The sequence below is a fragment of the Cryptomeria japonica genome, chromosome 7 (genome assembly GCF_030272615.1).
Source record: "Cryptomeria japonica chromosome 7, Sugi_1.0, whole genome shotgun sequence".
Lineage (NCBI taxonomy): Eukaryota > Viridiplantae > Streptophyta > Pinopsida > Cupressales > Cupressaceae > Cryptomeria > Cryptomeria japonica.
The window spans coordinates 551748028-551774551 of NC_081411.1; the positions used below are offsets into that span (position 1 = coordinate 551748028).

A 26524-nucleotide genomic window follows, 5' to 3' on the forward strand; every position below is an offset into this window, starting at 1 on the left:
AGATAATAGAAGAGGAGGATCCCATTGATCTAGGCAACTACCTGAATGCAACTCAACAAACCAAGAAGAAGAAAACAACTAAGATGTCAAAGATGGCAAGAGATGGTGAAGGATCCAGAATAATACAGATTGCCACTCCAAGAGTAGACAAGTCCGAAGACAAGATTACAGCAGAGGAGTATGACTTGGAGACTATTGATTTAGGTTCTCCCACCACTAATCAAGCAATAGAAGATATGAATGACACTGTAAAGACAGTTCAAGTAGAGAAGGAAAACAGTGTATTGAGAAATCATCTCCAGCAGCTCAAGATACTACTAAGACAACATGATCCTTTGGCTGCACCACCGCCATCACCTCCTCCAAATCACAACTGATGGATACTTGGATTAATAAGACTTTCAAAAGGGCGAATGCATTCATAAGGGAGCTAGTAAAGATATTTGACAAAGCTATGGGCATCCTTGAAAGAACTCAAGCACTCATGACGACGTATGATACTTTTGTTTACACTAGAGATTTCACCATACCTATATTGCAAGTAATAAAAAATATGCCAAGGCAAACTTTGGTGAATAAAGGAATATTGAAAGATGGACAATAACCTGATTTCCACTAGTGGTGTAATTTGCTTCGCATGTGGAAGGTCATATTAGAAGACATCAGTGGTGGATGCACCCAAGTTGATCAGGCAATCAATTTGATACATGGCAAGATCTTAGAAGTAGCCAAGATCATTCTCAAGAAGGAGAAGAATGAAGGAATTGATATTGATGCCGAGCAGCTAGCTGAGCAAGTGAAGACTATCTTCTTTGGAGCAGATGAATCACCTTTTGAGATGTAGCTGGACGATATCCACTCATGCACAGTGCTTGCCAGCAAGACGAGATTTTGGGCCAAGATGGGAGGCGACCTTTGCCTCAAGCTTAGATGAAGTCAATTACTTGGAAGAACGATTGAAGAACCTGCCTGCAGCTCCAATAACTGAGATTGAATCAATGACATCCAGATTCATTGAATTTGCAAAAAGAGAAAAGGATAAGGGCAACAAGATTCTAGAAGATAGTTTGTTATGATCCTATGTGGTGTCAATTTTTCCTATTGGAGGATTTTTCCTCATATTTTGTGCCAAATGGATGTCACATTCCCATTGGATGATATTAAATAATTTGCAATAATTAGGTGTTTTGGTTGTAGCTAACCCTAATTAGGGTTTAGGTGGCAAAATTTGGGCCCTCGATTCTTATTTAGTCTCGGCCATTCATTGTAATTGAGAGCTCTCTATAAGCTCAACTCATTTCATTTGTAAAGGATCGATTAGAAGAGTTTTGAAGAATTGTTGCTCGATGCTGCAAAAATTAATAAAATCATTGAAGTGTTGGTGACTTATTGAGTTTTGAAGCATTTGCTTGTTTCTTCATCCTTTTTATGAGAGAAGTTAATATTGAAATGACAAAAACAAAATTGAAGTAGAATTTGCAAGTATTTTAGATGAGTGAAAGATGTATGTGCATGATTGAAAGTGAAGCTCGTTGTTCATAACTTCATACTACTAGTACTCTATCAATGGTGAAGTATCTTGTGTAGTCAACTAAACTCAATTTAGCCAAAGCTCAACTTCAATTACTATTCTATCATTGATATGCTTCATCTTGAAGATGTCTATGTTTGTGGTAGTGATTTGAAAATCACCAAGCTATCCCTAGAAGATTGCACTAGCATTGTGGAGATGTTTATAGCATGTCAAAGCAAAGCTTAGTTGAGCTCACTTGAAGTTGTCCATTGTCTTGCATTCTTAGCATTAATGTAGCATTCCTAAACCTTACTCCTTTTTCCATTTTTTTTTTCAAAGATCAATAGCAGTAGAAGAGAGCGATATTGCAACATCATTCGCAAAACATCATTCCATTGAGCTTGAATTGAATCTAGCAAAGAAGAACTATGTAAGTCCCCTTGCAAGTACAGCAAAATACATAATACCATAGATACTATGTAACAAGTCAAGACCTGACATCAAGAACCTTGGAGTCATCTCAAGTGATCCTTTTTGCTAATCTTCAGCATTTGAGAAGTCTTTGTTCAAGAGAGGATAGAGTATTCAATACTTTATTCTGTGTTCAATTGTGCATAAAAATACCATCAACGATAACAACATTACATTTTAAACCGACTAACTCATACAATTAATACTCAGCTAAAAATTTATTTATTTATTAACAATATGGCATAACTGTTGACTACATTGGCTTTGGGATAATTGCTCATGCTTAAATGGTGGTTCCAAAAAGCTTTGTTCTAACCAAAAAACCATTGGAGACTTTTTCTATGTAGTAATTGTAGACAAGTAAAGCATCTGATCTTGACTTAGGCTTCCCTGACCTAAATGTATGTAAGCAACCTCTACTTGAATATGTTACTTTATCTGGCATGCACAATTAATTTCTATCATTGTATCACTATGCAATAAATACTTCAGCCACGTAAAAGTAAAAAGTGCATTGCTGTGCTGTTGATCTATTTTTGATGATTTGTGGACATTAAAAAAATTTCTTTCTTTCTGTCTTCCTGATGCAATAATTTATTCTCCTAAAGCAAAATCGATTCTTCTTAGAGCACTCACCTGCCAATCACTTGGAAGAAGGGGGTGTCTGAATGTTGGAGCCCAATGTTTCATGAATAACCCAACCTGTCTCACAAACAAGGGACCACCTTGAAAGATCCAATTTTTTGTTCCAATATTGTAAACGCTGCCATGAAATATCTGTTTGGCATGAGCAGATGTTCAACTGACCCAAAGGATTTCCCATTGCCCTATAGACCCATGCTCTGAGGGTTTGGGTCTAGGGATGGCTCCCATGAATCTCCAGATTGATGCCCTTTCTTTGAGCCACAGTCTGTTCTCCATTTACTCTATGTTAAGCTGATTTTTGGAGGAAAAAAGGATCAACTTTGGTATGCTTAATTGAGAATGGTATTTGATGAATCCTTGCATATCTTGTTTTCTCCAAGGACTAGAGGTCAATCTGACCACTTCCATGAAATTGTGGGTTTTCCTTATGTAAACAGGTTGCAGCTTTTGGATGAGGCCATGACGTCCTCTAGGTGGTCTTTCCTTGGAGAAGTCAATGCCACAATAGTGCTGTGTCAATCCATGATCAAAAGTCTCCAATACTCAAAACCCTAGCTGTCATCATTTCCCGACTTTAAAATTTTATAACAGAGATCATTGGATAGTGAGAAATTAGAGGTCTGTAATGTATTTAAAATTAGTTGTTGCTATACAAGTTCTGACTGAAAGTCAAGTCAAAAGAGAGACCACTAAATGAGCATCTCTGCAAAGAACATGCATGTAGTTCAGCAGAAGTCCAAAACAAATCTGATATACTTTCTGTTTTTTAATTTTTTTGTGAATATAGCCGCAGTTTGTTTACTTGTCTTGTTCATTTATTAGGTTGATTATGTTCTTTATGTTCATTATGTTCAATATGTAAATTTGACTGAGTCTGTTATTGTCTGACATGCTTTTATTATTTAGCTGTCAAATTGCACCATCTTTTTCCTCATGGAGGCCTTTTATTTCATGGCATGTCCTACGTGGTTGAACTCATCTTAAAAATGGGCTTTCAAAGAACAGACCAGCCATTTGAAAGCTAGCATTCTCTGTAGTTTAATATCAATGGGAGCTGACATAAAATCTTTCAAAAAACAATGCAAGTAAAACTAAAGATCTAGAATCTTCTTTCAAAATGCAATCAATAAGCAAAAAGATGAGAAGCCAATAAATAGATAAGCATGCTAAGAAGGAAGAGGTTCAAAACCTTGAGCAGGGGAACAAGCGGCAGTTGGACAGAAGTAGGATAACAACCAGGATTTGCCACTAAACGTGCATTTCTTATATCTTCCCGAAGAAGCTCAGTCAGCCCATAAACAGCTTCTTTCTGAATTGACACAAAATGAGTCAGTAAAACCAAACATGGCCTCATTGCCTAACCAGGCTCAAATCATTCAAAAAATGTATATTCTAAGGGCTAAACATCTTTACAATACATACAATATATAATCATTATTTGGTTACTCCAAAGAAACTAATAGAAACAAAGGTGTGTCAAAACAAAAATTTCAAGAACCATACTATCAGATTAATATCGACACTAAATGTTTATTTAAGACATAGTCAACATTTTTTTGTATTTCATTCCACTACCATGTGTTGACGTGTATTTTGTACACTGCCTAACACAGAATAAAATACCCAAGGGTACCTTATCCTCTCTTGAATAAAGCCTCTGATTGCTGAAGATGTCGCGAAGAAGGATCAATCAGGGTAACTCCAAGGTTCTGTAATGTAGGGTCTCTACGTGTGGATAAGCACCAGTGGTCGTTGTGAATGCTGTTTCATCAAGGGGCCTTACGTTTCCGTTCAGGAACAGATTTTCCTAAAACTAACAAGTTCTCAAAAGATCAAAAGGTAGGGTTTGGAAAGGATGAATTCTAATTTAATCCTAGGAATGACTCAATGTAGGCTAGCTTTGGTAGGATTCGACCAATTTCAGTATTGCCAAGGAATTACAACTCTACTGAGATTGATGCGATCTTCTAAGGTGATTATTGATTTTCAAATCATCAAGGATCATAGACACTACCGTGAAGGTACATATCAATAGTTCAATGATGATTGAAGGTTTAAGTAATCCAAATATCTCCAGTTGACCACACAAGGCATCCTTACAATCAGTAAGAAGCTAGTGGTTTGGAATGTGAATCTCACCAAAGATCAAGCTCAACACTTAGTCCTTCAAATTTAAACACTACTTCGACTGAGAATGATTCAAGAAAGTAAACAACCATGAAGATAACCACGAGAATTGCAATAAAACACCATAACTTCGATATTTTATTGATCTCAAAGTCAACATAGACAACAATTGCTTGAAATTCTTTCTTCAATGCTCAATCTTGCTACAAAATAACTTTCTTCTCTTCAAAAGCTCTATTTCTAGTTCTAATATCTCATTTCTAATTTCAAAATGAAAATGAATGAGGGTATATATAGCATCCTCAATTACAATGAACGGCCCAGATCAAAAGAAGATCAACGGCTGAGATTTTGACACCTAAACCCTAATTAGGGTTTTATTACAAAAAGTTCCCCTTTTATTGAACAATATTAAATGCATAGCCAAATATTTAATTGGCACAAAAATCTAGGAAACATAGACCAATGATAATTAAGGTGCCACATCATCTATAACAACCTTTCTTCTAGAACCTTGTTCCCTTTCCAATGCTCCTTCTTAGCGTATGCAGTGAATCTGGACACAATTCCTTCGATCCCAGCTATAGGAATCTCTGGAAGATTCCTCATTCGTTCCTCCAAGTGGATGACTTGATCAAAAGACTTGAGAAGAGCTGCATCCCATCCAGGCTCGAGTTCTTTGATTTTCTCAATCAGGAGCATAGTAGCGAACATTTGATCTCTTTGCTCATCTGTGATAACATTCTCATCTTTGCAAAAGATGACCTTGACCTTCTCCTCCAACTCTTGAAGATTCACATCTGTCTCATCTTCAATCCTCCTGCCAAGAATGGAACACAACACCTCAAACACCTTGTCTTGAATCGGATGAATGACCTCCTCAACTTGATTGCATTTCGTACTAATGTCTTCGAAAAGAACTTCCTTCATCTGAAGTAGAGTTGACCACTGGAGCAAATTATGAGCTCCTCCATCCATTATCCTTTCTTGTGCTAAGATCTTCCTTGGTGTTTGCCTGATTACTTGCAGAACAGGAATGATAACATCTCTAGTGTGGGCAAAGGCGGCTACTGTTATCATTAGGTTGTGAATGATCTCAAGGACCTGGATAGCTCGATGGGTGGTCTGCATCATTCTTGTTGCGAACTCAATGGCAACGGTATGGGATTTGTCAATCCAAGAGCTCATAAGCTGAACCAAGCTCTTAACTCTTTCTGCCTCACCAACTGATTCAAGGGGAAGTGCTTGCACAGGAGATACTGCTGGATCCTAACGTCCCAAAGGCTGATTGAGATGGCTAAAGTAGCCTCTCCAAGCACCGACCTCTCGCTCAAGTTTTCTATTATTTTCCATTTCTTCTCTAAGCTTGTCTTTAAGTGCCTCAAATGAATCAGTTGCCTCATCCAATGTCTGCTCGGTTGTGAGTGGACCAAGCTCAAATGTTTCTACATCATACTCTTCTGCAAGGATTTCACCTTCATACTTGTCTACTGTCGGTGTAGCTATCTGCAACTTCCTGGACCCTGTCTCATCTCTGATCATCTTGGACATCTTGGTAGCCTTCCTTCTCTCTGTCACTTCTTGAGAATTTCCAACAAGGCTTTCTAAATCAATTACATTATCTTCATCTTCGATCACAATCACCCTTGTTAGCCTCTCCTTTAACCAGTCTGGAATGGCGGACCTTGTCTCTCTAACTTGTATTTCTTTAGGCACTAATCCCTCTTCTCGGAGAGGAGATGTCACTTCATCATCATTCTTGTCTTCATGTAGCTCATTGACTTGGGGAGATTGACTTGATGAACGTTGAGGTGCTTTCCTTTCTTCATGTTTATCATTCTGGACCATTGATTCCATAGATTCCTCAACTTCAAGTACCCTCTTCTCTTGTCCTTGACTTGTCCCTTTTTCATGTCGAGAAGATGTGCTAGATGAGTGACCTCGATGGGCCTCTTGCTTCTTCTTGGAGGGTTCCCTTTTCTCAGGTCTTTCTTTCCTTTTCGCGCTTCTAGGATGAGGATTGCCTTCACTTACGCATCTAGGGTGAGGATTGTCTTCATTTGTGCTCCTAGGATGAGGATTGCCTTCGCTTGTGCTTGCTCCTCCTTCCCCTGGCCTTTCCTCCAAAGTAAAAGTCATCGATGTGTTGTGTTCTCTCAACTTTTGATGTTGTATATCCACCCATCTGCAAGTACAAGACAAAATCGGAGCCATCAAAGTTCTCAAGTCTGTAATTTCAGGCTCATTCCAATCTATCTTCACTGTTTTGTCCTCTCGGTCATAAGATGATTGGAGATGTCTGCCATTGTCCTGGGCTTGATCGGCCACTCTGTAAACTTTGCATTTCCTGATGAGATCTAAAGGTAATCTGGAATGCAACTTTCTTTTCACCTCTAAATCACTTGAGAGATTCATCAAAAAGTCCTCTATCTGAAATTCATGCTTATACTTTCTACCAACTGTTTCTTCTACATATCCATAAGGATCAAAATTCTCTCTCAAGGCAAAGAATGAAAATGAATATAAGGCCAATTCCTTCTCTGCATCATCCATGGCTAGAGCATTAGGACATACCCAACTGAATTCCCTAGTATGATAGGCACAGGAATTCCATTTCCATGCCTGTGTCTGAATGCCTTTGCATAAGCCGCCAACTGCCTAGTCACCTCCAATAACACTATTCTGTCTGTCGGATATCTTGGCAACATATATGGTGGTGAAGGACACCCATGAACTCTAATATATGTAAACTTCTGGAATTGGATAAACCAAGCACCATACCTCTTCACAAGCTCCTGTGCATCTTGAGATATCCGATTGTGAATCCCACCTTGCAATGTCCTGGTGATGTTCATCGTGAAGGTATCGTTAACTAACTTGTAGTTACTTCCAGGTGGATGATGCAAATGAACATAAGATTCACAAACTCTGACTTCCCTTGGTCCTCTTCCGATCACTCCTCTATGAGGTAGTCCTGCATATTCAAAACTCCTGATCAAGGCATATATGATGTATGAGCTCATGTGGAATGACTTGGTAGCCTTCAGTCTTCTCAACTGCACGTCCAAGCAATGGCTAATAATTCTAGCCCAATGAATTGTTCCTTTTCCTTGAACTATCACTTGGATGAAGTAGAACATCCACTTCTCAAAATAGAAGGCTTGAGGAGCCCCTGTAACTCGATTGAGTAAAGTTATCAAATCTCTGTACTCTTCCTGGAAGTCGATCCTATGTGGTGTGTTGGGAATCTTGCTCAGGCGAGGACGACTTTTGAGTAACCAATTCTTATTGATGATGCTCAAGCAAGTGTCTGGATCATCTTCGTACATGGATCTAGCCCCTTCCAAGCTTTTGTAAATCATATCTTTATGTTCTGGTAAATGGAGAGCTTCACTGATAGCCTCCTCTAAAAGGTAAGCCAAAGTGTTTCCTTCCTTGGACACGATTGATCTTGATTGCGGGTCATAATGGCGGGCACACTCGATCATCAGCTCAGGACACTGGACTGCTGGAGGGAAGCCGGCTGCCTTGATAATGCCACTTTCAATTATTCTCCTTGCGACAGGTGATGGCTTTCCAATATAAGGGACCTCTCGAAACTTCTTCATACTGAAGTTTCCCAAGTTGGTATCTCCAATATTGCTCCATTTTGACACGATCTTGGTCTCCAATTCTTCATTCTTTTGATCTTCCTTCATGAGGGTTGGACGACTAGTGGATGCTCCTGCCTTTGGGGTCGCCATCTTGACACCTACACAACATTTCATAATGAGTAATATATCTTGGAACGTAGAAATATAGACTGGATTTAAGTTTTAAATTTAGGAAACTTCATGATAAATCTTTGAATTATCATTTCCTAAATATGATTACGTAATTGGAAATTCAAAATTTCAAAATTTGGACAAGGGAGATCTCGCCATACCTTTTCTTGAGAACTAACTCTAAAAAACGATGCAAAATTAGGAAATTCGCTAGGCAAAATGAAGATCGAAGTCTTCTAGCAAAATGCGCCTCCTTTATCAACTTCACCACCTTTTAGTTTTCAGCGCCTTGAGGAAAATTCGCTCCAACTCTAGCCTCCAACAAAGTTCGCACTCCTTCTTAGATCAAACTTCGCACTCCTTCTTGGATCAAACTTCGCACTTCTATTGCTTCTCCAAATCGCATTTGAATAAATGATTGAATGATGGATTAAAATGCTTCAAAATACCCCTACTATATAGGCGCTCACCATTGCAATTGCCCATAGGCCGACTTGGAAAATAGGCCAAAATAAATAAAAATTAAATAAGAGAAGAGGCCGACTTTGCAAATAATATCCCCAAGCGCTCCATTTTTAAATTTAATTTAATAATAATTAATTTTAAATGCCTTTATAATTGAAATTTTCGATTTTTTAAGGCTTCAAAAATCAATTATTAAATGCTATGCGCTTTTATTAAATGTCAATTTGATTTTTAAAATATTTTGGAGTTTTAGCGAAATTGGCATTTAATGAGTCTTAGAGGACATTGGCGCCTAGGCATGGTAAAAATAAGGGATATCAAACAACATCGCTCTGGTCCCTTGGAGAGGGACAGGAGCGCCCATGCATTTTGGCCTTGTATTTTTTGCTTTTCACGTTCAAAGTCTTATCTTGGACGTCCAAAATAGCATTCTTGCTTGGAATTTTGAGTTTAATTCATTCCTTCTTTGGAAGGAGTGTGCCTTAAAGCACTTTCGCCCTGGTCCCTTGGTGAGGGACAGGAGCGATCCCACCATTTGTCTTTGGACTTCATTTTCCAAATCGCCAATTCATGATGTGAGGTAGGCAATGATCATTATCGCTCATTCTATGCATGTTTTGCTTGCTTTCTCAAGGCAAAATTGACCCTCTTAGGATTTTCGCCCTGGTCCTCCAGTGAAGGACAGGAGCGAATTTTGCATTTGTGCTTAAGATAGTTGATTTTTAGGGTTGATTCCTTGTTCATCGTCCTTCGAAAGACATTTTTGACTTTGCATAACCTTGCCTTGACGTGGTTTTGGAAGGGAATGGTTAATTTTATGAAAATCGCCTTGGTCCTTGAGTGAAGGACAAGAGCGCTTTTTAGCTCTTGGCACAAACCCTTGATCGTATCATCTTTACATCACTTTCTAAACGTAGAATATTACTCCCCCTAGCTTTCCAAAATGTTAGGCTATTAAGCAAATTTGAAGATTTCGCTCTGGTCCCTTGGTGAGGGACAGGAGCGCCCTAGCCGCCTTCATCAAGTTTTGTGGTTTTTTGCAACTTCGTTCTTCCTCGAAGCATTCCAAATATCATCGCCATCATGTGCCTTGGCCTGGATTCGACCAAATTTGGAAGGGAAGACTTGATAATGTATTTTTCGCCCTGGTCCCTGGGTGAGGGACAGGAGCGCCTTGGCCATTATAGGCTCCACTTGTGTTTTGCAATCTTTCAAAATTATCTTCAATGGAGCGATTATGCCTTCCTTTACTCATCTCAAACGTAAAACTTGCTTTTCCTTGGCCAGAAACTTGTCTTGAGGGAAAATCGCTCTGGTCCCTTGGAGAGGGACAGGAGCTTCCTTTAAAAATTGCCCTGGTCCCTGGGAGAGGGGCAGGAGCGCCTATTGCAACTTGGGTCGATTTTCTCCTTTGTAGGCCACTTAAGTTATATTCAACGAGCAAAACATACTTCCCTTGTCCTCCTCAAATCGCGAAATTACTTAAATCTTGCAAGGATAATGCAAATTTGGATTTCAAGCTCCGGTCCTTCAACGAGGGACAGGAGCGCCTTTTGTCCTCAAGGCCAAATCATTACAATTTTCATCTCAAATTTCCTTTGTTGGGGAAGATACCATCCTTTTGCAAGCTATGAACAAGAGCCCAAATCCAAAAAAGGTCCAAAAAGGGTGTGTTTGAAGAAAATCGCTCTGGTCCCTTGGTGAGGGACACGAGCGCCTTTATCTTTCTAGGCCAAAAGCTCAACCTTTTATTGTTAACGACTAAGTCTGGATACTCCATTATGCTCATTTCATCCTTCATTGCGTCCTTGATGCTTCAGTTCGATCAACCAAGACCAAAAATGATCTAAATAAGCCATTTCGCCTTGGTCCTTCAGTGAAGGACAGGAGCGATTTTGCCTTAAACCTTAAAAACTTGTCATTTTTGAGTCTTCAAAATCTTCAAAATCTTTAATTCACGTTCGATCATATCCCCTAGTGACCCTGCACAAAACAATTAAGACAAGTCAATAACCAAGATGCACCAAATATCATTTTCGCCTTGGTCCCTGGGAGAGGGACAAGAGCGATTTCATCTCTATAAGCCAAAATATCCAAAATTTAGGTTTTCAGTCACTTCACAAGGCATAATTAGGTCATTTCCAAGGCCAGGAATCAGTTATCAAGCCATCAAAAATTTGGTCAAAAATTACCCAGACAAAAAAAATGCACAATTCCATCATTAAAATGCTAACACTTAGACAAAATTTGAATTTGCCCTCAAAATCCTGACTGAACGTAAGACAACCCTAACTTCAGTAATCAATCCTCAGGAGGATGTGAAATAACCTTCAAAATTTGACTGGACTCGGCCTGAAAATATCAAAAAGAAACTTTAAAGGCTTAACCCTAGTCCAGACAACTCATTCACTCACTCAAAACCCTAAGAGCAGAGAGAAGAACAGGCAAAACAGAAGCAAAAAGAGGGGGTCCCCATTTTAATGGGGCGATGTGTGAAATGGTCACAACACCATGGTAAAGCAGACTTTATCATATCAAGCTTTAACTACTTATTTATAGTCTAAAATATTCAAGCTCATTAATAATATTTAGTGATGGATTCATTAAACTTAAAAAATTGTCTTTATATAGAATCTAGATGTCTAGCAGTGTTGTATACAAGTGTGGTGGCATGCGCTCAGTGGAGACAGTATACAGCAGCCTCCCCAGCTACTTGTAAAGCATTGTTAGCTTTGAAGCTGATTTCGAAGTTGACCAGAGACATCCTAGTGTCTGACTATCTTCTACAGCAACCAAAGCTGCATCAAGCTCTCTGACAACCCAATAACCCCGGACCAGTCAAAGCACATCAGCTTCCAGTTCCACTTTATGAGGTATAAAGTGAAGAGAGCTTGTATCTAGGTATAATTATGTACTTAAGAATAGCTAGTTCATCAAAATTCTGACCATGCCATTTCCCAAGAGTAAGTTTGACTGTTTCACAGGCTGAGAGAACATCTTATATTTCAGAGAACAGTTTCCTCACTAAGAGGAAATTTTAAAGGATGTAACTTATAAAAAGTTCTCTGTACATTAGAGCTTGTTACTTAGTACACAATTTTTAGTTCACAAAAATATTTTGTAAGTGATTATTGAGGTTCTTACTAAGGACTTAGTAATTCATAATATAGTAGTGATTAGAGCATTAATAATCTAAATTACCTACTTGCAGAAGAAAGTAGGGTACTCCTATTTTGCTTTAACTAAACTCATATCCACCCACTGTGAGAGGGTGCATGTAGACTGACTTAGTTAAAGGTGATTTGGCATGCATTAGATATCTGTACTTTAAGTTACAGTATGTTTACAAGAGCTGCAAGTAAGGGTAGTGTAAATGTGTCACAGTCAAGCTTGAGCTAAGGGATTCTTCCCCAAAGAGGCCTCCCTGCCTAATGAGTATTAACTATCTGTGTTTTGTATATTCATTCTGATCTTTCTTGCTGTTATGGTTCAAAGAGAATGCTGCTCATTTATCATCAATCATTTTTACGATTATCTCAACTATATTTTCATTGCAGGAGGTGGATTTCTTTATTATATTGAAAAACCATTCTAGTTTATTATTCTGTACGACTTGATTCAAGTTTATACAGTACTTGTGCATATAGAATTCAAGGTTTTACACATATAAACCAAATATTGCAGTGGATTTGGAAGGCTTTTAAGCAGGAAAATTCCTCTCTTTCCCTCTGCCTTCCATGCACAGGCCTATACCACTCACATAATGTGAGATTTTTTACATATTCATATTCTTTCACTGTAAATTGTACAATTATTTCTTCCCTTGCACATCTACCATTGTTTCTTCCATATTTTCTCTACTATTTTACATTTTTCCTATACTTCTGTCTCACAGACCCATTTTACACTTCATTTTTGCAAATCCTGTTTATCATACTCTTCTCTACTTTGTTTTTTTCACCCTCTATTTCCGTCCAAGAACCATCATTCACTCCACAGACTCCAAACACACTTTCACATACACTTTCCCTTCCACTTTTTATCCCTTCACTCCTTTGCTCTATTGTTTTTTCTTTCTATCTCAATTAGTTCTATCCATATTCCACACAATTGTCTTCACTTCACATCCCTCCTTTTCACAGTGTCCACTGGACAACCTGCAGTCATGAATACAACTAAGTGGTGCCACTCCTCACATTAAGGCTATGAAAAGATAACTTCCAAAACATTAGCCAACAAACTACATATTAAATAAAGTTTCATTTCAAAATTCCAAAAATTCAAAACAATAAGTTTAAAAGAGGAAAAATAATTTGTATTAGAAGCTTTATGAAAACAAGAATAAAGATATTTAAGAAACAGAGAAATAAAAACTTTTTCGAAAAGTGATCACATTATACCTGATAATGAATACAGTAGGATAGGCATAGTGAGGCTAGAGAACTATGGAAAACACTTACACAATGGATGAAGCTCAATTTTCATGGAGCAGCTAAGGGCAGCCTGAGACTGGCAAGAGGATAAGTATTTAAAAATGATCAAGGGAAGCCTTCCTTGATGTTTTTGGTATGTCCCTTTTTCCAAAATTAATTAAGGGGAACCCAAAAGCCCATTCCTTTATTTCATGTCGGCTAAGGGGAATACATTAGGGAAAAAACAATCTTTTGAGTTTGTCCGATTAAAATATTTAAATTATTGTAAAAAGGGACCACATAAACATTAAACTAAAAAGGGGTATCTAGGTGGTCTCTAAAGGCCTTTTGTAACCCCCGAGGATATCAAGATCTAATTTTGGAATTTCAAGAGTTGGGCACCCAAGTGAAAGAGGTAAACATATAAAAGCATTTGAAAAGCAAGCAAATGATCATCCAGTTTTCATGTTATCAAACCCTACTTTCCAGAGCAATTTGGTGTGATTGAATACAAGGATGAAAAACCTTGAGGTTGAAGGGATCCAAGAATAAAAACCTTTGATATTGGTAATGGATTTTGGGGACAAAAACCTTCAAACTCTAGAATGGTGATTACAATTCAGAGATTACATTTGAGCTTCAGAATTCAACTTCAATCAGCATTTCAATCACCTTTGATATTTGTAATGGATTTTCGGGACAAAAAGCCTCAAACTCTAGAATGGTGATTTCAATTCAGGGATTACATGTGAACTTCAGAATTCAACTTCAATCAACATTTCAATATTTTCCAGTGTTCAATTACATTCCTCCACATTTTACTTATACAGTTGGCCAGCTTCAATATTCAGTAAGTAATACATGTATTCAAATTTGTGTGCATTATTTGAGCTCCATTTCTATGCTTCTTTCAACCATTTTATTGTTTAAAGATTATGTGGTTGACATTGGGATAAGCATAACAATAATAAAGAATCAATATCATTCCTTGATAGTGATTATCTTACCTCCATTGCAATTGGTGCCATGCATGAATAATAGTAATACTAGTGTTACCAGACTCGCCTAGACTCGGTAAGTCCCAAGGCAAGCCACCCTCATCAAGTCCAATTTTCATGTTATCAAACCCTATTTTTCAAATCAATTTGGTGAGATTGAATACGAGGATGAAAAACCTTGTTTACCCTCTCGGGTGGCTAACTTAAAGTACACAGCTAAAACACATAATGCAAAATAACAATGCCATAGATATCAGATAAAATATAAAAGATGTTATTCCATTCATAATCGTTCTCCTCCGTCACAAGTTACATTCGGAAGTATGTAAAGATACCGAGGGGGTGCGAGCGCCAACCGTCGCACCGCAACTGCCACCCTCGATTGCCAACTAACCAAGACAATTACAACTTAATTAACTAGTTTTATTTTCATGTACAATATTGCCGCCAACAAACCTTGAGGTTGAAGGAGATCCAAGGACGAAAAGCCTTGATATTTACGCCCCTATGTGAGTTTTACAAGCTCAATTGGACGATCTACGATTGATATCATCTTAGAGGCGTGTTTGAAATGTTTACAACCTTTAGACTAGCTTACCGAGTTCACCTCCACACCCCCCTGGTTCGAGTCTGGTACGGTATGGGTCCCTGGTTCGAGTCCAGTCCGACCTTGGTTCGACCAGGGTTCGAATTTCCCAGAGCGGGTTCGACCTGTTTCGAACCCGAGTGGACCAAGATCGAACCAAGTTGAACCCGGGCGGACCCAGGTCGAACCTGGATGGTTGGACGACACAAAACGGGTTTCTTTATGCAAAATTTTTTTTTTTTTTGAAATCCGCCATGTAAAAAGTCAATTTTATACCCTAAAAGTGACTTCTAAAACATAATCTTGGCTCATTTCTCCTCATTTGTGTTGCAAACAAAAGTTTTTGACAACTGGTTGAAAAAAGGGTGAACAAAGTTTGGCTTCCAAGATCAAATAGGAGTTGAAGACTGATTTTTGAAGCTTCAACAAGTGTTGCAGCATCATTTCCACACATTTGCAAGCTCTCATTGGCTACAAAAGGTAAGTTTTTTAACATTTGTTTCCAACTATTTTTGTTTCACAAATTGTCAAACATGAAACATTAATTGTTTTTCATTATTTTGTTTTTGTTTTTGAATATGTTTATGTTATTTATTGCCATAGGGACTAGAATGGCATCTACCTCTTCCTCCATTGGCAATGAACAAACAATTACAAAACAAAAAAATGATCCGAATTCTCCCTTATGGAAGTATGTTGACATTTTAAACCAACTTCTAGGAGGTGGGGTATTCCGTTGGAAATGCCAAGGATGTGGTATTGAACGTAATAGTTCATATTATCGGGTGGTAGGCCATTTGTGTGGAATAAAAGGAAGAGGCATCAAAAAATGCCCTGAAAAAGATGGTAAACCTATACCAGATGAGACAGTGATGAAATATTTTAAGGAGCATGAGGAGGTAGAAGAGAGAGAAGCCCGTAGATTGAATCAAACCGCAACAAAGAAAACAAGGGGAATGCAAGCCCCATCTAATCCCGATGTTGTAGTACAAGACCACCCCTTCTTTTCCACAAATGAACCTAAAAATGAACCACCCTTGACACAAAAGAACAAAGGGGCCTTTAGAAACCGCATTTCAAAATGAGAGTAGAGACATTGCTGACCAAGATATAGAAAGGTGCATTTGTGCAAATGGGTTGGCTTTCAATGTTGTTCGCTCCCCATATTGGAAGCAAACGATAAAAAGTGTTAATGAATCTCCAAGAGGGTATAAGGGCCCAGGTTATGAGAAGGTACGTGGAACATTATTGGACAACGAGGTGAAGAGGCTTGAAGATGCATTGAAACCCATAAGGGATTCATGGGCTGAGACAGGTGTAACAATTGTTTCAGATGGGTGGAAAGATGCTAAAAATTGTCCATTGATCAATGTCATAGCGGTGTCCCCTAAAGGGGCAATGTTTTTGAAAGTTGTGGATTGTGAGGGCCAAGTAATTAATGGCCAATTTACTGCAGAAATTCTCATCTCCGCCATTGAGTCAGTGGGACCCCGCAATGTTGTCCAAGTCATAATGGACAATGCAAGAAATCGTAGAGCTGCTGGTTTTTGTTGGTTGAGGAACACTATGATCACATCTTTTGGACACCTTGTGCGGTCCATTCACTCAATCTTATGCTACAAAGGATTGGGACTAAAATAAAATGGATCAGAGATGTGTATGCAGAGGCTGAGGACATCCAGATGTTCATCACAAACCACCACATGTCTCAAGGGATTTTTAGATCCTTTTCGAATTTTGGAGCTATTGAAGGTAAGTGAAATAGTAATATTTAATTTTACATTTTCTGATTTTTTTAATTTCAATGTTCATAATATCATTGTGTAAGCTATATTGTGTATTCTTCTTTAAAGTTTGGCTTTATTTTTTAATCATTTTGGCATTAATTTGTGTTATAGGTTGCTGAGACCCGTTTTGCATCAAACACAATCGTTTTAAGACGACTCGTGAAAGTTAGAGTGGCACTATGCAATATGGTGATCAGCAACAATTGGACTGTATGGAAGCAGAGTAGCAGTGAGAGGGCAGAAAAAAATAGGGAGAGAATATTGAATGAGAAATGGTGGGATCTTGTTACATATCTCCTAAGTATCACTGAGCCCATTATGAGTATGATTCACTATACCGACATGGATAGGCCTTGCATTGGTGAGATATATGATGGCATTGACTCAATGCTTGAAAAAATAAAGTTCACTATAAATGCAAAAGAGAATGACCTCGAGGAGAAATTCTTCAAAGAAGTGAAAGCAATTATTGTAGAAAGGTGGAATAAGATGACCACTCCTTTGCATCTTCTTGCCTATGCCTTGACACCAAAGTACTATACCAATCATTTTCTTGATAAACCAGGAAGGATTCCACCATGAAGAGATCTAGAAGTATCTGATGGGTACAAGGCAGCATTTCTTAAACTATATCCTGATGATGATTTGTGAGATAGTGTTACAAATGAGTTCATAGAATTCGCAAATGGGAATGGTCTAAGTGTTGAGGCACTTAGTCATAGATCCAAGAAGGATGCTCATAGCTGGTGGTACTTTCATGGTGCATGCTTCCAACACCTACAACCCCTCGCTGTAAAAGTTTTATCACAAATAAGTTTAATTAATTAAAATTTATCACAAGTTTATTTATAGTTTACTTTGTCTTCATAGGTTGATAGTAATTTTTAATTTTAATTTTATTAACGTATAACTTTAATTGTTTACTTTGTCTTCATAGGTTGCTAGTTCATTTGCTTCAGAAAGAAATTGGAGCACATACTCTTTCATCCACTCAGTAAAGTGCAATAGGTTGCTATCAAAAAGAGCAGAGAATTTAGTATATGTACATTCCAACCTACGTCTTCTTTCACACAAACAACGTGACTACACACAAGGGGAAACAAAGATGTGGGATATAGAGCCAGAGCATATTGATTTGGATGCTCTCGCTTCTCAGCTTCTTGCATTGACACTTGATGACTTGGAGGGCGAGCAAACTTATAGTGCAAGTGCAAGTGGCGTTGGCCATCTAATGTCAATGTCAATGATGATGATGATGAGGAGGAGGAGGAGGATGAATTAGCTGATCCATTTGATGATTAAACTTTATATTGTTGAAAGCTGAAACAATGATACTTGAATATTTTGTCATTTTGATATTAAACTTGATGTTTATGATGCTATTATGGTATGATCATGATGCTATGATTACAAGTTTATGTTTGTTTTGTTGTTTATATGATGCTATGTGACATGCTAATCTTAATTCATGCTTACAGGCTGCACAAATATTAAAATATATATATATATATTAAAAAAAAAAAAATTACATGTTTTTGTACTAACGAACCCAAACGAACCCAAACCCCTTTTCAAAATTTTGTCGTACCGGCGTACCGATTCTTTGAACCCGAACCGGTGCCCGAACCCAAACCGGCAAGCTAGCCTTTAGATGGAAAAGCAGCAAAAATCTCATTAACTATGCCTTTGACAAAAACTTTTTATAAATTCATTTATCAATTATTAAAAAAAAAAGTGTTTTATTTTATTTTATGCAATTGTTTTATAGACATATATAAAATCTAAAATATTTTGTTGATTTTTCTATAAAATCAACTTCATTTGGTAAAATAGAATGATTTTTTTTATAATTAAAAACATAACTTCCTTTTTTATAAAAAGTGATTTTCTAAATAAAATAGAATATTTTTTACTTAATATATATCTATTTGATATTTGATTATTTAATTTTCTAATCTTTTAAAAATTCTAATATGAAATGATTTGCAAGCAAAAAAAAAAAGAATAAGAGAGAATAAAAAGTTACTTAAAAATCTAGATTTTAGTCTTTAATTTATTCTAAAATTATAATTAGCCATTGTTGATTTATTTTTAAATTTAATTGTATAAAAATTACAATTTATTATAATTTTAAAATTAATTGTAAACTTTAAAAATATTATAGTGATTTGATTAATAATTTTAAATCCAAAAATACTTAATCCCACATAGAAATAGAATTGTACTTAAAAGTACTTAAAATTAAAAAAAAAATTATGTGGGGCCTTTGAAATGCCTTTTCTAACTTATGCTATGTTAAGAATATAAACAATAGTATGCACAACCTCTTTCTAGTAAAAATCAACTAAATTAGCATATTTCAACATTGTTCTAGTCATTTATTGAATTGTTCTATTCTTCCTTTCTGCTACCCCATTCTGCCGAGGGGTCCTAGGAGTAGACAAATGTCTTCTAATGCCATGGTACTCACAAAAATTGTTAAACTCATTATTAATGTCAAATTTATAAATTGAGATTAAAGCATTAATATTTCTAACATTATTATTATTATTTATTATTAATGTCATTTATAAATTGAAATTAAAACATTAACATTTCTAACCATGACCCTTCCTTATAATAGTTAATTATGGTATAATTCTAGCCCAAGGTGCACACAAGAAGTTTCACAAGAAATGGAAGAACCGATAGAAAAAAAGAAAAAAAAAACACAATTGTTGTTAAGTTATTAGACACAATACAATATGCAAAGATCTTAATTAAATAATGAAAGAACATACCCTAACTACATAATACATCATTCAAGATATGATAAATCTTAGGGTTAAGAATTGGATTATGATTCAATTAATATTAATATTGTTTGTCATCTATTAATTATATTTTTTAGGTACATATTTTATTAATATTTCAATTCTAATAAATTAAAAAAATTAATTTAACATTTTAAATTTAATTATTTTTCAATTTTTTATTTATGTGTTACATATATTTCGACTTTGCATTTAGTTTATTCTATTTTAATTTTTAATTTAGATGTAAGTTTAAAAAAAATTAATTATTTTTGTCTTTTTATGAAATTGCAAATAATATTATAATAATTAAAAGTTATTAGAATAAAATTAATTAATAATTATTTATCTTATTAAAATTTTAATTTATTGTAGAACAGTTATATTTTGAAATTTTATTTTAATTTATATAATACATATAATTTATCTCTCCATCTCATTCTTCCTCTCCATCTACACATCTCTCTCTCTCTATCACTCCCTCTTTCTATCTTTATCTCTCCCTATCTCTTCCTCTCTCCCTCTCTCCATCTATCTATGTCACTCCCTCGTTCTATATCTCTTTAATTATTCTATCATCTGTAATTCTCTCTTTCTCGCTCACACACTCCTTGTTACTCCTCCCCACCTCTATCTCAACATGTCTCACATTTTCACACACATTCCTTGTTTCTCCCTCCCTATCTCTATCTCTACATCTCCCTTCTTCTCTCTATTACCTCCTTTATCTTCACTTGCTCCCTCTAGCTATATCTTCCCATCTCTCCCTCTCCCTCTATATCTATATCTCATTATCTCTATCTCTCTTTTATTAACTCCATCTCTCCTACTCTATCTTTCTCTAATATCATTCTACCTCTCTCTATATATCACTTCTAGTATATTTATCTTTCTATGTCTCCATCTCCCCCTCTCATTGTCTCCCTCTTTCTATCTCTATTTCTCCCTCTCCCTCTTCCTCCCTCTTTCCATCTCTCCCCTTCTATATATTTATTTCCCCCTCTCTCTCTCTCATTCTCAATCTTTTCCAAGTTATATATATTTATGTATCTCTCCTTTCTATCCCTATCTCTCCCTCTCTTTATCCCTATTTCTCCCTCTCTTGCTATCGATCCCTCCTTTTATATCTCTATACTTCTCTCTCCTCTCTATTTCTCTGTTTCATCTCCCTCCCTCTATCTCCCCCTCTCATTGTCTCCCTCTCCCTCTAGTTCTCTCCTTCCATCACTCTCTTTCTACATATTTCTCTCTCACACCCTCAATCTTTTCCAAGTTATATATGTTTCTCCATCTCTCCTTTCTATCCCATCTCCCCCTCTCTTTATCCCTATGTATCCCTCTCTCCCTCTCTTTCCATCACTCCCTCCTTTAAATCTCTCTACTTCTCTCTCGCTATTTCTCTCCTTTCCTCTCCCTCCCTCTCTACCTATATCTCTCCACCTATTGCAAACATAACAAGATCATGTTGGTAACAAAATCTAGTTATCTTCTTGATTCAAATTTTTGTTTTAGTCATGTTCAGAACCCTCTAATAAGATGCACAGTCGATTTTAAGCTATCACTTCTAGATTCAAACCTTGGATGCACACGGAACATCATATTTTAAATAGCCTACCAATTGATCCTACACACTGAACAATTGTATTCAAAATACACCAAAATTTTCCCTAATTGATCTTCCACACTTCTTCAGCGTACCCATTGCACACCAAAGTGTGATTGCTAGTTCTAATGGACTTTGGGTACAAAAACACTCAAATTCTAGCATGATGATTCCAATTCAGGGATTACAATTGAGCTTCAGAATTCAACTTCAATCAACATTTCAATATTTTCCAATATTAAATTACATTACTCTGCATTTTACTTATATAGTTGGCCAGCTTCAACATTCAGTAAGGAATACATGTATTCAAATTCATTTGCATCATTTGAGCTCCATTTCTATGCTTCTTTCCACCATTTTATTGTTTAAACATTACGTTGTTGACATTGGGATAAAAATAACAATCACAAAGAATATATATCTTTCCTTGATAGTAATTATCTTGCCTCCAATGCAATTGGTGCCATGCATGAACAATGCTAATACTAGTGTTACTAGACTTGCCTAGACTTGACAACTTCCAAGGCAAGCCACCCTCGCCGAGAGTTGAGTCTATGCCAAATTCCCAAAGTCAAGTGGGCTCGCCAAACTTGCCGAGTCTAGTGAGCCCTAACCCTAAGACTTGACCATGCGGCTATGCAATAAAAGTAAAAAGAAAAAAGATAACAGTCAGCAATTTAACTTCTTTTTTTAACTTATATTTGCCTCCTACACCATAAAAGCAAGTTTATTTCATTTTCAAGCCAAAGGAGAAAGAGAAAAGAGAGTTTTGAGCTAAAATTGGATTGCATTGCAGGGAAATCAGCAAGGAGATTCAGCAAAAATTGGGGGTTCATTCACATTTGGGCAAGTTGTAGCTGCTTTTGGTGCATCTAGAGGTGTCTACAAAGGATTGGAAAGAGCTCACTATTGATTTCAGGCACAATTTAAGAGGTAAGCTTGTATTTTGAAGGTTTTTTTTGCTTTTTTAAACAAAAATTTCATTTTCCTTTTACATTTCCTCTTTCTTTTTTCTATTTTGTTTTAGTGAACCAAAGAACAAACCCTAGGTGTGTTTAATTTTTTTGTTAACAAACACTAGGTGTTTTTGTAAAAAGAATCTAGTTTCGTAGTTGCAAACCCCACTTTTTTTAAAAAATACTTTAACTATAAATCATAAATGTTAATTTTTTTCTATTTATATGTTACTGCAGCATTCATAAGATTTTATAAATTGTCTTTATCACAATGTCCCAAACCCCAGTTAGAAGGGACCCTTGTTGGACACATGCTATCATTACCCCTGGGTAAAAGAAAAGAGAAGTAACTTGTTTTCATTGCAAACCCACTTTTCATGTGGGAGGCATTAACAGATTAAAATACTATCTTGCACATAGACCAGCCTGAGATGCTAATCCATGCCCACATGTGACTCATGAGGTTATGCGTGAAGCGCAAGTTAAATGAGAAACCTTTGAGCAGTAAAAAGAGTTAAAAAAGAGGCAAAGAGAGGATATGGCAAGCATTCGTGGAAGTGGCGAGTCTTCTTCCATTCCTTCATTTCCTCCATCTTTAGGTGTTGGTAGTGCTAGTGCTAGTGCCAATGCCAATGGTAGTGTTAGCATTGGGCCATGAGTTCATGCATCTAGGTTAGATTCATATATTTCACCATGCACTAGTCTAGGTTCCCAAACATCACCTGAGAGCATGGGTTAGAATTATTTCTCAAGTGGCATGGTATTCGTCAAACCTACTGATGCTTCAGAAAACACCAAAAATGTTGAATTCCTTTGTGATGCTTGGAAGGAGTGTTGGCCAAGATGGGTGAGGAGAATGTGGTGCAAATGGTTATGGATAATGCAGCAAATTATGTCACTGCAAGTCAAAGAAACGGGACTCGGACTCGGCTCAGACTTGGCAAGGCCAACTCGGACTCGGACTCGGCTCTCGGCTGGACTCGGGATAGTGAAAAACTCAAGAAATTTAGAGATTTTTAAATATTTAAAACTTGTTTCAGACACCCTTTATTGAATACACCTTAAAGACACAATAACATCATCAAACTCGGCTCATTTGATTACATACACAAGTATACATCAATCACATCAGCATAAACGCAAATTGTAGCTGAAGAAAATAACAAACATAGATATATAAATATTGTCAAATGTATACAATATTACAAAACTCATGGAATAAAAAATCCATGCCATCATATGATCATCATCAAATGTTTCATACAAATACCAAAGGTAAATACAACTACAAGTCTATGGCTCAGAGGAGCCTGCACCCTCCGGCCCCAGCCCCCTGCGAAGGCGTCTAAGGTAGGTCCTGGGTTTGGGGGCAGTGCCCCCAAGGTGGGGTCAAGGGGCAGCGCCCCTTGCGCGCTCCCTGTCGTGATACAGGGCGAGGTCGAGGGGCAGCGCCCCGCGAGGCCAAAAAAACTTATTACAAGTCTGAATAAGGGTTTCTTTGAGAGTCTTCCTTAGGGCCTAGTTTTGCTCTTGTTGCTAATTGGGTCTTGCTTGGTGAGTGAGTATCATTCTTTAAGGTCCGAGCTAGGTCAAGTTGGTGAGTGATAAAGTCTGGAATGTCATCCTGATCTTCAAATGCCCTAAAATTTGGCTAAGTCTGGAATGTCCTGATCCTGAAATTTGACTAAGTTTGGAAAACTGAAGAATCCTCCAAAAACTAGATTTTGCAATATAACTCCTAGAGGCCCGAAACCACTCTCAAACATCCTGATAGTATGTTCCTTATACTTAAATGTTATATTCCATAAAATAATCTTGACGGAGAGACCAAAATGTCAAATTTCGCTCCTGACCCTTCCAAAAAAACTTATTACTTTTAAAAAAAACTTTTTAAAATGTTTTTTTTTGTCATTTTATTAACCCAGCCAGTAGCCGAGTCTGGGGCTCAGGACTCGCCGAGTTTGGCAATTTTGAGCCAAACTCGCCAACTCAGCGAGTCTGGCGAGTTTACTCCCCAAACTCGGACGAGTCCGAGTCCGAGTCCCTAGGACTCGCCGAGCATGACTCGTACTTGGACTCGCCGAGTCTGGGCGAGTCCGGGCGAGTCCCGTTTCTCTGCTGCAAGTAGACTATTGATGGATAGGCACCCAACATTGTTTTAGACTCCATGTGCTACTCATTACCTTGACCTCATATTGGAGGATCTTGGCAAGATTCCATGGATCAAAGCATGTGTGGAGATAGTAAAAGATATTTGTAAATTCATATACAATCACACATGGGTCCTCAACTTAATGAGGCAATTCACAAGGCAGAAGGAGTTGGCTCCTCCTAGAATAACCCAATTTGCAACCAATTTCATCAGATTACAATCCTTGCTTTAAGAAGAGGGAGCTTTGAGATGCATGCTAGTTAGTGACAAATGGACTTACTCATCATATTCTTTGACCAGAGTAGGAGTTGATGTGGCAAATTGGATTTTTGATGAGCAAATCTTTTGGGTACTAAATGCAGAGATCGTACAGGTAAATATAATTTAACATTTTATTTTTTAATAGTTATTTATATTTTTCTTTTAATTGCTATTTTTGTTCACACTTACTTATGTTAATGTTCACAAACATTGCAGTTCACAAAGCCTTTAGTGATTCTCGTAAGAGTTGCCGATAAGGAGAAGCCCACAATGGACTACATATATGAGGGCATGGATAGGGCCAAGAGGCCATTAGATTCATTTATGCAGTAGTTGAGAGTAAGTATCGCCCTATTTGGGAAATCAATGATAGACAATGGCATCTCCAACTTCACAAGCCCCTACACACAACTACTTATTTCCTCAATCGGGTATTCCAATTCCACCTTGATTTCAAGGCGAATGAGGAGGTTCTGAGTGGGCTCTACATAGTCATAAAGAAGATGATGTCTGATTCTGGTGTCGGAGCACAAATAGTCACCAAGATTGAGATCTTTAGACATGCACAAGGAGATCTCTTTGCTTGAGATATATGCAAGGCAACTTGGTTGACATTGTAGGTAGGTAAAAATCTATTAAGGGCATAATTCAACTTTACAAATTAAAACTTTTTCCTCTTTTTATATTATTATTAAATATTAAAACTTAAAATTAGATAATAAGATTGATTTTTTTCTTGTTCTCATCTCAAATGCATGGTGGGAAAGATTTGGTGCTAAGGTACCAAACCTTTAGAGGATTGTAAGTCGAGTATTGAGCCAACCATGCAGTTCTTTGGGTTGTGAGTGCAATTGGAGTATACTTGAGCACATACACTCCAATAAGTGCAATAGACTGTCATTATAAATATTGAAAGATCTAGACTATGTTCATTACAACCTTTGCCTTCGCCACAAACAAATTTTGGGCACTGACTTCTCCCCTATCACACTAGAGGAGGTTGATCCACAATCTAATTGGATCACTAGGGCTGAGGATCCTATCTTTAGTAATGAGGACCTTGGTTGGGTGGATAGAGAGTCGAAGGTAGTAGTCATGGCAATGGAGGAGGATAGAGAACAAGTAGACACATTGGATATTGGTGCGGGTGTCACCAACATCCAATACTAAAATATTATAATAAAATATTTATATATATAATATAATATATAACTATTATATCATATATTTATAGTCTCTGTCTAACCCATAGATGGAACACTCGCAGAGTACTCGGGCGAGTTTTTGAGCTCTGTGAGTTTTTACCATTTTAACTTGCAGCAAAAACTCGGTGAGTTTCTTTTAAAAACTTGGCTAGACTAAAAAAAGAGGCCCAAACATGTGAAAAAAATTATCAATTTTTGTTTTTTCAGGTCAATTTCATTCTCTTCATTAGAATATATACATGTTATAAGTATAAGTCGCATTTCAATGTCTTTTTCTTTTCTTTTATTTTAAGTTATATTTCATGTATATATTGGCAGGATGTTTGAGAGTGGTTTCAGATCTCTAGGAGTTATAATGCAAATTCTAGGTTTTAGAAGATCCTTTAATTTTTCAGACAGTCAAATTTCAGTAATCATTATGCTCCTATCAACATTCTCTCGCTCTCTCTATCTCACTCACTTTCTCTGCCTCGAATTTTAGACCTATCTATCTCCCTATCCCTCTTCCTCTATCCCCCTCTACCACACTCCATCTCACTCTCTCCTCTCTCCCCCAAGATCTAGACCTATCTCTCTACCCCTCTTTTTCTCTCCCTCAAACCCTGGCGAGGGGCTCTACTCTCAACCTAATTTTAATTTGCAGATGCTTGGTGGCAAAGTTGGGGTGGAAATACCCCAAATCTCAAAAAAATTGCCCTTAGAATTTTATGTCAACCTTGTAGTTCATCCAGTTGTGAGCACAATTAGAGCTTGTTTGAAGCCATCGACGCAAAGAAGAGGAGCA

The 26524-nt window shown here is 37.1% G+C and overlaps 1 protein-coding gene across 2 annotated transcripts in view; it reads right to left on the bottom strand.

Annotated features, from left to right (window-relative positions):
* LOC131031137 (probable N-acetyl-gamma-glutamyl-phosphate reductase, chloroplastic) overlaps positions 1-26524 on the bottom strand; it is a 111505-nt gene that overhangs the window by 42103 nt on the left and 42878 nt on the right. Inside the window, exon 8 of one of the 2 annotated variants that reach the window (XM_057962176.2) lies at positions 3819-3938. The exons of the other annotated variant lie outside the window; for it this stretch is intronic. Coding sequence (XP_057818159.2) covers positions 3819-3938 — 120 coding nt within the window. The remainder of the gene's footprint in view (positions 1-3818; positions 3939-26524) is intronic. 2 annotated transcript variants of the gene reach the window in all.